This window comes from Ambystoma mexicanum, chromosome 1p (assembly GCF_040938575.1).
Source record: "Ambystoma mexicanum isolate Mex_15411 chromosome 1p, UKY_AmexF1_1, whole genome shotgun sequence".
NCBI classification, from domain to species: domain Eukaryota; kingdom Metazoa; phylum Chordata; class Amphibia; order Caudata; family Ambystomatidae; genus Ambystoma; species Ambystoma mexicanum.
Window position 1 is genome coordinate 365,303,392 of NC_090921.1, and position 14,391 is coordinate 365,317,782.

General features: G+C 43.7%; 1 protein-coding gene across 1 annotated transcript in view; it reads right to left on the bottom strand.

The window, feature by feature from the left end:
* LOC138570262 (coiled-coil domain-containing protein 194-like) overlaps positions 1 to 4,989 on the bottom strand; it is a 172,100-nt gene extending 167,111 nt beyond the window's left edge. Inside the window, exon 1 of the mRNA XM_069649030.1 lies at positions 4,500 to 4,989. Coding sequence (XP_069505131.1) covers positions 4,500 to 4,817 — 318 coding nt within the window. The 5' untranslated portion in view covers positions 4,818 to 4,989. The remainder of the gene's footprint in view (positions 1 to 4,499) is intronic.
* Between the last annotated feature and the right edge of the window lie 9,402 nt (positions 4,990 to 14,391).

The following is a 14,391-nucleotide window of genomic DNA, read 5'->3' on the forward strand; positions in this document are numbered from 1 at the left end:
GCAGCTACTGTCATCTTATGTCAGGGCAGTACTTTTGATGTTGCAAATGCCTGTGTTTGTGTTCATCTACCACAAACAGCATTTCCCTGCCTCCCTTGCTCTGTGGTGTAAATAAAAGTGTATTTTAAGCTGGAAGTCCAAGATATAGATGGGAGAGATACTTTCAATATGTACAAGATATGATGATATGATGTGGCATTTATAACGCGCCTGTACACAAGTGTTTCTAGGCGTGACAAGACAAGGAGGGGGAAACAAGGGGAGGACAAAATAATGATTTTACTAGGCCTTGTGTCATTCAGATTGTGCAAGAGCATGGAAGGGGAGGAGGGGAGAAGTGCCGGGGGAGTGGAAGAGGGAAGTGCAGTTAACTCACAAGTGCAGCCAGTGTGTGGCTCATTAGTGCAGACAGAAGGGAATGTAGGGTTGCAGATACAGACCCTTAAGTAGTGGGGAGCCCAGAGGCAGTACGAGGGCAACTGGACATGCAGAAGCCAGGGCTCGAGTTAAGAGGGTGACCAGCACGCAGAGCAGTCACGTTCATCAGTAGGGGAGAGGAAGAGAGAAAGCGTAATGAAAAGGAAGGTCTTGAGTTGCTTCCGGAACCAGAGGTGATTCTGCTCAAGTTTGAAAGAGGCATGGAGGCTGTTACAGAGCAAGGTGCCAACCGAGGAGACAGATCTGCCTCCAACTCTCTGTTTGGAGAACTGACCCTCAGAGAATTGGAGGTGGGTGAGCAGAGAGCTCTAGAAGGAAGGTGTTTCGGAAGAGAAAGTTGGAGGTAGAGCAGCTCCAGGCCCCAGAAAGCCTTGTGGACAATGCAGAAGGTCTTGAACTTGATCAGTGCAGCCACAGTGAGCCAGTGAAGAGATTTGAGTGCTGGAGAAATACAATCCCTGGGCTTGAGGCCAAGGACAAGTCTCGCAGTCCAGTTCTGGATAAGTTGTAAAGGTCGAAGAGTAGATGCAGGAAGATTTAGAATGGGGCTGTTGCAATCGTCCAGCCCAGAGAGGACCAGAGCTCTGTAGACAGTGAGTTTCTGGGGGAAAGTGAGAAAAGGAAGAATACCTCTAAGGAAATAGTGATTCTGCACTGGTTCAAAGATGGCCAATGATTCGTGAGTTGGCTAAACGCTAAGGAAATAAGGTTAGTACATGAGGACTCTTAAAAGTGCTGCACCCTGTGAAATGGGTGCTATGCAATGAGTTGTGATACAGAGGTAATATGAAATATGGGGACATTAAAAAAGTGTAAAGATGTGTTTGCATTTGCCAGTGTGGGACTTGACTGCAGACATCTTTACTTCTGCACAGAGGCGTTGCTAGGGGGGGGGGCTAAAGGGCTATAGCCCCTGGTCTTTTGGTTGTAGCCCTGGATAGAATCTCAGGAGCTACAGCCAAAAGGCTAGCTAGCCCCCAGTCTCAACAGTTCCGACATCAGAGTAGCCCCGGGTCTTTTCCAGACCTAGCACCACCCTGCTTCTGCATGCTTTTTTATGCAATGTTAAGCATATTTATGGCTGCGTAATACTTTATTTATTTTAATTTATTTTATTTTTAGCATTTTTAAAGCGCTCACACAGCCCACGGGCATCGAGGTGCTGTTACAGGAATTGTTTTTTTAAAAAAATGTTATACAGCGTAATTGTTTCTTTTTTTTTGTCTTAGTTGCGTTATTTATAACGCGCTTAAACACGCAGCAGTTTCTAAGTGCAGACCCGGGGATGGAACCTGTGTTGCTTCATGCCGTCTTGCTTCCAAGGCAAGCACGTTGCCGCTGAGCTATCCTCCCGGGACAACTTCATCCCACTCTTTACCCCCTCGCTTTCCTACAATTTCTGTCCTATCTCTTTACTCCCATTTCCATCTAAACTACTCGAACTCATTGTCTACGTTCAAGCATCTGCTCACCTGAACGACCCTTCTCTTCTGCCCATTTTCCAATCTGGTTTATGTCCACATCATTCGACAGAGATGGCTCTCCTATATGTCACCAACTCCATAGTATCCTTTCACTACGCCAAGCAGTCGTCCCTTCTTGTCTTGCTAGATCTGTCCACAGCATTTGACACTGTAGCCCACTCTGTGCTTCTTTCTACTCTCTCTCGCTTGGGTGTTTCCAATGCTGCTCTGGGCTGGTTTCTCTCTTATCTCAACCACAACACTTACTTGATTTCTTGGGCTAACTCTATTTCTCCTACTTTCCCTCTTTGGTATGGGGAACCCCAAAGTTCAGTGCTTGTCCCTCTCTTATTTGCTCTGTGCACTATTCCTCTTTAGTCGCGTCTTTCTTTCTTTCTCATCACTTCTATGTCGATGACACACACTTCTTCACCTTCTCCTCCCTGACTCTCTTCTCTCTTCTCTCTCAGGCTGTCTACTAGCCACTCAACACTGGATGCCAACTAATTATCGTCCCCTTGATCCGACCAAAACAGAGGTTCTATTCTTTCCCTCTTCCTCTATCCCACCCGCTATTCCTCCACCTTCAATCCCTTTGCCCCTCCTGCCAATCTGCCTCTTCCTTCATCTGCTAGAAATCTTGGCATTCTTTTTGATTCTTCTTTTTCTTTCTCGGCTTATATTTCTGTTATTGCTGAATAACATCACGAAAGCACGTCCCTTCCTCTCCTTCCATGCAACTAAACTCTTTATTGCTTCCCTTTTATCCCCTCCAGATTACAGTTCTTCTTTGTTACTGGCTCTTCCTGCCTATCAACTCGCCCCGTACATTCCATTTACAACTCCTCAGTTTGTCTCCTTCTTGGCCTAGCTCCTCGTCACTCTATTTCCACTGCCCACTCCTCACTGGCTTTCATTTTCTTTTTGTTGTGTTCCAAACTTTGCATGGCTATCTTTCTGCTCCTATGTCTTTCTATAAATCCTTGGAAGGATAGCTCAGCGGCAACATGCTCGTCTTGAAAGCAAGACAACATGGAGCAACACAGGTTTGATCCCCAGGTCCGCGCTTAGAAACCTCTGGGTATTAAGCGCGTTATAAATAACATATCATATCATTATATAATCACTGTCTCACGCATGTTGTGCTCAATCTCAGTTCCTTCTTTCTGTCCCTCACCCCCCAAACCCTGCTTGTTCTTGCTCCAAGACACTGGAACACCCTACCACTTTCTATTCGATCTCTCTCGTCAAGACTTGTGTGAAAGACCATCTTCGTTCTACCTCTAACACTTAACCATTATCCATTCCTGACACTATTTATGCATTCTTTTTGTACCGGTTTGTACACTTGTTAAACCGCTTTGGCGTAAAGCGTTATATAAATAAAATAAAATACAAATAAAAATACATTTAGCATAAATGCCCCGATAACGAGTAGGTCACGAGTAGGTCACGTTTTTAGCACTGGGAAGGTTATGCCAAGGACATGATAAGCGCGGTCAATTAAATGGCTGGTTAAAACACTATGCAAATGACATAAAGCAGGTAACGTGACTATACCCACGTGATTTTAACAACCTAATAAAGGCACACTGAATTGCACAGAAGAGAGCTTTGGTGACCTGTAAGGTGGGTGTACTGGCGAAGTGTGATATACCGGAGGCTCTGGGGTGTAATACAGGTGAATGATACACAAGAAGGAGCAGCCCCCTTAAACCTGCCTCTACATGACTGGTCATTTCATAGTCCCCCCAGACTATTCACAACCACACCGTAAAGGGCATATACAACATAGCATAAAGGCCCTTTGTCAATGGATTTTCCAGTGTGATAGCTCAGCGGGCTGAGCACTTGCTGCTGCGATCTGCAGGTCGCAGGTTCCAATCCCAGCGAGGCCAACTTAACCTTTCATACTTCCGAGGTCGATAAATGAGTATCAATTTCGGTTGGGTGCTAATTATATGTAAGTTAGTGTGAAAGCCCATGCACACAGGCCAAAGTGTCTGAGGACAGACATGTCCATAGTGTTATCATGTTATGTGGTGCATTGGGCAAACGTAGAGCTGGCCTACTATAATTCCTAAGACAACAGCTTCCACTAGCGGTGACAACAGGCGAGGCGGGCAGTCTCTACTGCGCATGACTGCATCGGTCAGACATACATCTGGCCTTTTAGTATATTGTATGATATTTTCTCTATACAGCGCCTTAGTGAAATATTAATAACAGCATGCCATTATCATTCACCCTAAAGCAAGGTGCAACCTGTAGAGCTAGCTGTTTTTGTGATGAGTTCTTTGTACTGTGCGTCACCGTGCTAGATCGCAGAACACATACACATTAAGAGTCCAAACAAAAGCCCCAGAAGTCATTAATCAACAGGCAGTTTAAACCCGAAAGGTAAACGTCTCTCAAAAATACTGAACAATCACAGGAACGTTTTGCCCTCTTGTGGGGATTGTGACCGTGTTGAAGTTGCTATACTATTGGGAATATGCAAGCTTGAGAGGTGCCTACATAGGGAAATCTCACTTGTTATTGGGTTTTTCATTGAGATGTGCTAATGCCAGAAGAAGGAAGAGGGGAAAGCAGTTTTACCGCATGGTGTCGGCAGGAGACCAGCGTGTCGTGAAGCTGCTGCAGAGCGTGGTCGGCTTGGGAGAGCTGGCCCTGGAGTTCCTTCTCCTTGGCGACGCTTTCCCGCAGACTCCTCCGCAGGTGCTCCGCCTCGTCCTCCAGCTCGTCCAGCCCGGCCGTCCCGTTCCTCGCTCGCTCCCGACACTGCCGCAACTGCCGCGCCGCGTCCGAGTTCCAGATCACCACCGCCACTGCCACTGTCACCGCGGCGGCCAGCAGCAGAAGCGCGGCGCACATGCTCAACAGTCGCAGGGCAGACTTGACGGTGGAGGACTTCATCCCGGGGGGGTGGGTGTAGGGCACGGGGTCACCGACCTTGCCAAACTTGCGCGTTACGGGTGAAAAACGAATATATATAAAGCACGTCTGTTCGCGCGGTGCAAGATTGGCTCCCGAGATGGACAGCCATCCACTGCCAGTGTAATTACTATGCCTAGCCTGTCCTCAGATTAAAACCCATGCTCTTCTGCTTTTGACTTCCTGAGGGGGCGGCAGAAGTGCATCAAAACCACAAGACTCAGAATAGCCGATAGGAAGTTGGTGATTTTGTGACGCAGATCCGCAGTCCAGGCCCGTGTTTAATGCAGGGCGAATGAAATGGTTTTGGGTGATCGAGTCCGAGGGAAACTTAACGCGAATTCTGAGTGGAACCAGGTCCCACAAACTTCCAAACTCTTTCAGGGCTTTGTACGAAAACCTTTGAGTGTCATCCAAGGCAACAGCCCTGTGAGTGAGGACAGGACTTCTCCCCTCTCTGAGAGGGCCATGTAACATGCCCAACTGTCTGGCCTTCCAGGGCAGTCTTGTTAAACGTATTTTGTATTTCCAGCGCACTTGAGGGCGAAATGATTTTCTCTTTTTGGAAATTTCTCATGAGGAAATTAAATAATTTAAAAAATGCACAACCTAACAATATAAAAAGCAATATTTTTCTAAGTTAGAGAAGACATAAAGCAAGGGGGTTGGGGTGGGACTACTATGTGTCTTGAGGTTTGTGAGGTGAGGGGGAAAGGGAGTATGATGAATCCTGTGGAGCCATCGCTGATCCCCAAATCTAAGAGCTCCTCCCTGTTCTATGTCCTTTCACTGCCAGGCATTTCAAAGCCTGCATAACAATTTTTGAGGGGGGGTAATCCCCCCAAACTCCCCTGCCCCACCTATTTGTAACTATACCCAACCCCCCAACCCCTTATCTGCCCTTTCCCACCCGCCAAAAAGAATTCTCCATTAACTTTTTTGTTATTCTTTACATGTTTAAAATGCAGGATTTGAATTGCCTGGCGATTAGAGGACGCCGTACCCTCCTCCCATGTGGCCAGGGGATGGCAGTCGCTACCTAATCCTGACCCTGGGGGTGGTATTATGAGGAAGAATCACATAGGAGGAGATGGCTGTCCAGGAGATGTATTGACCCCATCGGGAGAAATACAATGTCCTTCCCATAAAAATGAGGAAGGCCACATAATTCCTGAATCCTTAATGGGCGATTGTCATTTTACAAGTCCTCCCATTGTAGGACCCAAGGAACCTGTTCTGTGAAACACTCTGAGCAGAGTTACATTCATACCTCATGTACACATGACTCACATCTAACATCCTATATCTCTGATGGTTTTGTACTATATAAGTATCTGAAACAAAATCACTACAACTCCCACAATGCCTCAAGTACTGAGAAGAGGAAGAAGGAGTTAATAGGGATTGAAAGAAACTTCAAGTCAAATACAGAGGCTAGTTGTTATAGTGGAGATCAGCTACGCAGGGCATTTAAAAGTAGCTTGCACTTTCAAGTCGACGTCTGAGAGCAGAACAGCAGAGCGGGCGTAGTGGGAAGTGGAACCGCGAGTGAAGGGAGACGCACAGGAACAAACTTTGCAGCAGAAGGCAGGGACTTTGAAGCTGCCACTTGTCAGCCTTCCTTACAGGAGTGCTGGGAGACCAGGGAAGCGTGGCAGGCAACAGGGAAGACCAACTCCAGAAACAGCAACGGGGAAGGTATTCAGAGAGCAGTGGTACCGGAAAACAATAGCTTCATCGGCAAGTGAACACAGAGCTTGTGGGGAAGCTGAAGCAGGATCTGCAAAGTGGGCAAAGCTATTCCTGAGTAAGGACTTTGCCGCAGTCATGTGCCACGGATCAGAGAACACTGGTGAGATGCCCAGTAATAGGGTGAACCCTGTAGTGTACCGACAGGCACAGAAACATTTCACAGTTATTTCTGAATACCGCCCAAGTAACGGAGAAAGATGGAATTTGCACAAATCCTCATACATGAAATGTCAAGATGGGGAAAGTTGGAGCAGAGATTATTACAAGCAGATAAATGTTAAAGAAGAAGTAAAAAGTCAGAATTTGTACAAGTCTCCATATCAGAAATGCTGAACATTGTTGAAGAAGGTAACTTGAACAAGTCTCCATACATGAAATGGCAATATGGGAAACATTGGAAGAAGCAATATCTAAAGCCAATAAAGTATAGACAGTGTGGGAATACAACTGTGCTATACTGAACGATTGAGAGAACTGAAAAGAGAGGTCAAAAAGCATATATCCCTCTAACTGGTATTTGCCAATAAAGAGACAACACAGAGTGGATTGTGGTATACCAAATGCAAGGTAACCCAGCTTTATTTGCATGTAAAGCTGTGGGGAAAACAAAGATCAACAGCCAAGATCTCACTCAAGATTTTCTCCCACATTTCAACAGGAAACAGCAGTTTATAGAGACATTTTGATGTCATAGTTATGAAAACCTATCACTTATAGTCATTGGTTCCCTCTACTAAGCTGCATATATAATTCTATATGTCCAACAATAATAATTGGAAAATTCTTTATCTAAGATCCCACCCATAAAACATCCCATAAAATGTGCTACATCATCATGTTTGAATATTATTGGTAGGCTCTAAATTACTATGCAGTGAAAAGGACATGTGTGTATCGGTTAACATGCAGTCACACTCTTTGTGAACTGACGCATGATGACATATTTTATGTAGATGGGAGCAGAGGATGCGCGTATCGCCTTTGTTCTTAATTAAATAAAAGAGCCCATGTTATCTCTGCCATGATGTCTCTGAGTTTCAAGGACCAATTTCCAGTACTTCCGGTCCTCCTTATCCTTGCAACAGTAACCGCCATTCTGTTCTTGACACATTTATGAATACTGGTATTATGAATCTTACTGCTTTCACCATGTAATTATTTGTCTTTTTAGGCACATCCATGTTTCTCTGTCACGCGTAGCTGATCGCTGAGACATTAATCTGTCTTCCACTTAGGACATTTCCTGGCATGTTCAGTTAATCCATTGGACTTCAAATAGTCTGACGTGTTGTTGTAACTTGATGTACCTTGACAGTTGAACACTCACAATGGTATCTTGTTCCGCTACGTACCCCTCCCCTATGGAGCCCTGGGCTCTGACATTCCTTTGAGGCAGCTACCAGCCACCCACCAGAGCATTCTCCTGAATTAAATGTATTTGTTCAAATAGCATGCTTAGCTGGGTCCCCTCTTAAAGCTGCAGTGTTTAATTCTCTGCTGTGTTGGTGCAGTTTAAAATGGCAACTGCTTGTCACATTATTTTCGTCTGCAGGACACATTTAATTTGCTATTTACCGATTTCCTTGTGCATGCCTGTCACATTATCTCCCTTCCTATGGGTAGCAGCAACCTTAATCTGCCTACAATTGTTCTGCCCTACTTGTGTAGTGAGTCCCTATCTTGTGCACACTCCTTCCTGTCACCGAATCTATTCTATTTAAAAGCACACCAATTGTTCAAGGTAATGTGTGTGGCAGAAAACAAACTATTTTTTGTGTCAGCTTCATTTCCAGGAGAATTTAAAGTGCAGTTTCAAATGTGTCCTTTCATATCTTATCATTTTGTTTCTTCTGAGGAAGGCAGGGCGACAGAGCCTGAACATTCTTGCTGGTCAATAATTGCCCCACAACATTCCCCCCTCTGGTCGAGTCATCGACCACTCCTTCATTTTGTCTCATATTATAGCTATCCTTGGGCAACCACACTCTGCTGACCCCCCTCAAGTTATCTACCCGTGCTACATATTCTGCTGGACTGCATGTCATAGGCTAGCACTCACCATTGTTGTCACATTTCATCCAGTGCTAATTGTATTTATGGGTATCATTTGGGCATGTCAACAGTGCTCCAGGCTGTTTAGCTGGCTGGCACAATGGGTACATGAGACAGTAAACTTCATCGTCAGTTTGAGTGTACTAATGTACGTGTCAGCCACATTAATCATTACTGTCATTTGGAGTGCCTTCTTGATAGTCTTTTTACATTGCTTTATTGCTATTCTCAAGATGCAAAAAGCCATTTGGACCAGTACCAAAATTGGCAACAGAAATTTGAATGCATCTGGCAGCCAGTTAGGCATACAGGAGAATAGACAACTGAACCAGCTATAATCCTCAATGCCATCTTCTTCCTCCTCCATTGTATCATGTAGTTCTTTCAAGGAGTATATGGCCTCTGTCAAGGTCCCATTCTCCTCATCATGTGCTGGTGGAAATGTACAGCAACTTGACCCTATCTTTGTGCATACACATCCCTCCATGGCTGTGAAGAGGTCCAGAACATACCTCTGTAGGATCATCGATCTGGCCACTATTTACTCCTCCTTGATGGCATGGGAGCCCTTTATTGTGGCATTAATCGTTAGTAACAGTTCCCCCCTAGTTATCTGGATCCAGTGTTCATCTGCTGCTGCTTGCAGGCCAGTCATTAGAAAGGATGTGAAGAAAGTTGTTGTTTTACCAAACAACATATGACTCTCTGGGATTTCATCGAATGCAGCATTGGCCTCCTTGGAAAAATAGTCAGTTCTTCTTGTGCATTTTAGGCCTATGCATCTTTTATTTCTTTTGTGTGTCATTGAAGGAAAAGTCCCAATGTCATCCTCACTTTGTGGTATTACCAATGCTGGTGCATTTAGTAGCACTATTGTACATATGCCACCCCAGTTGGGCGGAAGCTGCACATAATCTCTTGTACTGCAGGCCCAGTAATGGTCCATTAGTACAGCTGTGCCAACTTTCATACCTGGTAAATCCATAAGGCATTTGCACCCTTCATTGTTACCAAGCTTTACTGTATCATTATTTCTAAAGCATAATGTCGGGGCTTGTATTTTGGCTATGGGTAGTGGTCCTGCTTCATCTTCGACCCATGTTAAACATTTTTCAGTTTGTTTCCATTGCTCACGGCACACTCTGCATTTTTCTATCACTTATATTTGTGCAGTCCATACTGCCTCTGTTTTGCATCCCATTATTCCATCAACCCATCCTCCCAGGAATATACTTTCACTTTTATTTGTAATTGTGATCTGTCGGCCCAATGAGGTATCAAATTAAACTGGGCATCTGTAGACCTTAATATTTAGTGATCCAACATCTCCTCTTTTTGTACCTAATAGTATATATTTGAGCACCTTATTTTTCATTCTTATATTCTCCATCTTGTGTGCCTCTTTTACATAGTTGTCTATACATGAGAATTCTGATCCTGTGAGATACTTCATCATTGCCAATTGTCCCTGAAATTGTCCTCTGGTCTGGCATACGGCGAAATGTGCCAAGCAGTGTGAGCAAACAAAGCAGCTTTCCCTTGATCTCTCTTTCCCCACCTTTTCCATTGACCTATACCATGAGTTTTGTTAAATATTGATGAATTGTCAAAACACGTTCTCATGTAATATTCATCATCTGCAATACTTCACCTAGCCCTAACTGTCTCCACAACTGGGCGGAATATTATTTCCTGCTCTAACTGGAAATCTATTTGTTTTTTAACTTCTTCACTAACATTATGCCATAGGGACACATGTATCTTATCATAATCAGTCAAATACAGTGTAAGATAAAATAAGAAATAAAATGACAAAGGAGAAAGGAAATAGAAGGACCACAATAGCCAGATGTCAGTCGTTGGTAGATGTGTCCTGTGGTGTATTGATTGGGGTATTATGAAGCTATCAGTAACATAAGGATATGAAAACATTTGTACAGTTTACTTAGTACCGGGCAATAGTAGGTTCTTATTTTTCAATGGTGAGTGAGGTGAGCTCTATACACCTTTTTCAAAACATTTTGTAACCAAATATAATGACAATAACAAAAGATTTGATTGATGATTTTCAAACCACTTCCACTGTTCTGTGGTTCATTGAAAAATATAAAAATATAAAAATAGTGCTGATAAAAACATCAACAAATAACAATGTGGAAGATGATAACAAATATTCCCAATAAAAATGTAAAGATCGAAAAGTAGAAAATATAGTCTGTTATAGATGTATGTTCTGGTGAAAAATAGTCCTTAATACTGTGGTCGTGCTATATTCAAAAAGTCCTCAGCATCAACTCCTTTCTTACTGTTCCAGTGATAGTTCAGCATCAGCATTCCTAAAGTGGTGCAACGTGATTTATATCTCCTTTATTCTCAAGTTCCTTATTCCTTTTATCTTCTTTCTCAGCATGTACTTGGGTGCTTGTCCTGGGTCTATTTTCGTTCTCTTCTCTTCCTTCGGGATCCTGGTAGTTGGGCAGGGAGGCGGCACTCTTGTATGGTTTCACATCAGTAGACCCACGCCTTGTTGTCCTGCAATTTTACTGATGAAGGGGTACAATAAATCACAATATGTGGCCCTGTGAACCTTGGGTGGTGCCACTTTTGCACATGGTTGCGGCACAGCACGAGGTACCCAGGGAACAGTTGGAGAGGTGGAATAACTGGCAGTGTCCAATTCTGTCTCATCTTCTTCTGTGCCTTTTGCAATACCTCCCTGTTTTCCTTTACCTGTCGAGAAATGAAAGAGAGGGATTTAGTCATGGAAATGAAATAGTCATGTATCTCATTTCCTAACACAGTCACAGTGTTTTGGGCATCTTTCTGCATGTGCATGCGTGGACCTTGTAATGGACACATGCATCCTGTGACCTGTCACCAACTCGTGAGGTGTCAGGTGATGGTCCGAGCCTGGCTGATTGCATAGGGCAAAGAGAGCCAGCGGAAGGCAATACATCCAGTCTTTATGCAGTGTATCACGCAACCTTGCTATGAGGTCTTTCAAGAGGCCATTGAGGCACTCCACAACGCCATTCCCTTGTGGGTGGTAGGCAAAACAGATTTTATGGCTAATGCCTAATAGGGATGTTATTTTTGCAAAAAGCACATTTGCGAAATGAGGTCCATTATCAAATCTCAGCACCTCACACACTCCCCATCGGGGGAACACTTTGCGTGCAAGGAATTTCACTGCTGACATGGCATCTGGGTGGGTGCATTGTCCTGCTTCTATCCAACTGGAGAAGGGACAAACCGCCACAATTACATATTTGTATTCCCTACACGTTTGGGCCATATCAATGTAATCCACCTGCAGGTGTCTGAATGGGCCAGTTGGGTGGGGTATTGTTCCTCGCAGGGTGCTAAGTGTATGGCCCGCTGTATATTTCTGACAAGTTGCACAGTTGATGATCAAGTTTGTCACTTGTTCATGCAGGTTGGGCACAAACCCCTCACTGGAAATCTGTACTGCAATGCACTCCTTGGAAATATGTGCTGGGTAGTGTAACTGTTCTAATGCTACTGTAAGTAATTCTAGTGGTATTACAGTCTTTCCTTATGTTCCCTGTTGCCACAGACGATCCGTGCGGCACAATGAATAGCCTCTTTTTCCCCACAATTTCTTCTCTTGTGGTAATGCCCGCCCTTGTATCTCCATTAACTGTGCTATTGGCAGTACATTGTACCTTTCAGTCACTGTCATCACCCTTGCATGTGATTGCATCGACTTTGGTACCTCCACTATGTCTGGCAAATATGCCGCTAGTTAGGCCTTGGTTTCTGCTGATGTGTTTCTGTGTGAAATTAAATCTGAGTCTCTTGTATGTGCTAAGCATTTTACCACAGTGACCTCTGATGGTTTGGATAGTACAGAAATGAGTTTTTCTAACAATGTGGCAGTGTGCACAGGAAACACCTCCTTGTCCACCGTGACAGTCCAGAATGCACTGTGAACATCACATAGGTAGAATCAGAGTACACCGTAACTTCCTCATCTTCATGTCTCTCTAGTGCCATAATCATTGCCACTAATTCTGCTGCTTGTGCTGAAAAATGTGCAGGTAGTCTTATGCTTTCAACAGTCTCAAAATCTCCATTTTCTTTTGCTCTTCCTAGAGCAACTCCCATCATTCTTGTTCCCGAATTTGTGTCTATTATTGAACTGCCATCAACAAACACTTTTATTCCTGTTTCTAAGTCCTCCTCCTTACGAGGTATATCATCATAATAATCTCTGTATGTTGTGCAATCATGGACATAATAATCTTCCTGCACTGGATCTGCTATGAATTTTGCTGGATTTACCACATGGCATCTAACAATTTTAATAGATGGATTTTTTAGGATGACCTTATATCCTGAGGCCCTCTGTGTAGTCAATGTGCTTTTAGGCTTCTCAAGTATTACAAAAAGGTCATGTTCCACCTTTAATGTTACTGAGCTGCCCATCATCACAGTAGATCATTTCTCAACTGTGAATGATGCTGCAGCCAAAGCTTGTTCACATGGGTAATGCCCTTTCATTACTGGGTCTAAGAACCGGCTGTAATATGCCAAAAGGTTTATGTCCCATTGAAGTCTTCTGTGTGAGGACAGCCGTCATCACTACTCCATTGCAATGGGAGAAAATAAAGAACTTTGCTTTGTAATCTGGGATTCCTAACACAGGTGCTGTACTTACGGCCTTTTGCTTAGTTCCTAAAAATGTCTTGCTCATTTCTTTTGCCCGTTATATGGGATCCTTGTTTTTCTGTGCTCCCTTTAACCCTTCTAACAGTGGTCAGATGTACAAACTTTAGTCAACTACCCATACACTGCAATAATTGCATAATACTAAGAACTGTTGCAGCTCCTTCACTGTGTTTGGAGGAGGTGTATTACTGATTGCCTCTGCTCTTTCAAGTGTCACCCTTCTCCCTTCTTTGGAGATTATTTGGGCCAAATAAAGTACTTCTTCCTGACAATATTGCATTGTCTGTTTGTCAACTTTGTACCCTTTCTTGGGTAGCAATGTCAGCAGCTGCACTGAGTCATTTCTGCACTGTTCCTGATAGTTGATGCATACAAGCAAGACATCTACATATTGTATGATGCCACTGGGAGTTTATATGTTTCCCAAATCCATCTGCAGCACCCTGTTAAACACACTAGGGATTAGCGGTACCCCAGTGGGAAACAACAATGTTCCAGTCTCACTCCTCTATAGGTGAATGCGGTTAAATACTGTGAATCTTCATGAAGGGGTATTCTGAAAAATGCATTTTTCAGATCAATCACTGTGAAAAGTGTGGTCGGGGGAGATATATTACACAATACCATGGCAGGATTAGGTACCACTGGAAATTCAGGCTCAACAATGTTATTCATGGGGTGTAAATCTTGTATGAATCTCCAGAAACCTCTCTCAGATTTTTACACTGGGCATACAGCAGTGTTGCAAGGTGACTCTGATGGCACTATCACTCCCTGCTTCATGAGCACATGTATTGTTTCATAAATACCCTCATATGCTTCCTGGCACATTTGGCTACTGTTTCACTTGAGGTAAAATTGCCTCTTTCTTTAATTTTATTTTTACTGCTTCAATTCATTTTAACAGCCCACCTCATATGGACTGGTCATCCATAGTGTGCCGGGTACCCTTGCCAAATCTTCTTCCACAACTGATGGTACTTTTTTAGCTAGCATTATTTGGTGTGGCACCTCTGTATACTCTATTCTCAATTGACATGGTATATTTATCTCAAACAAT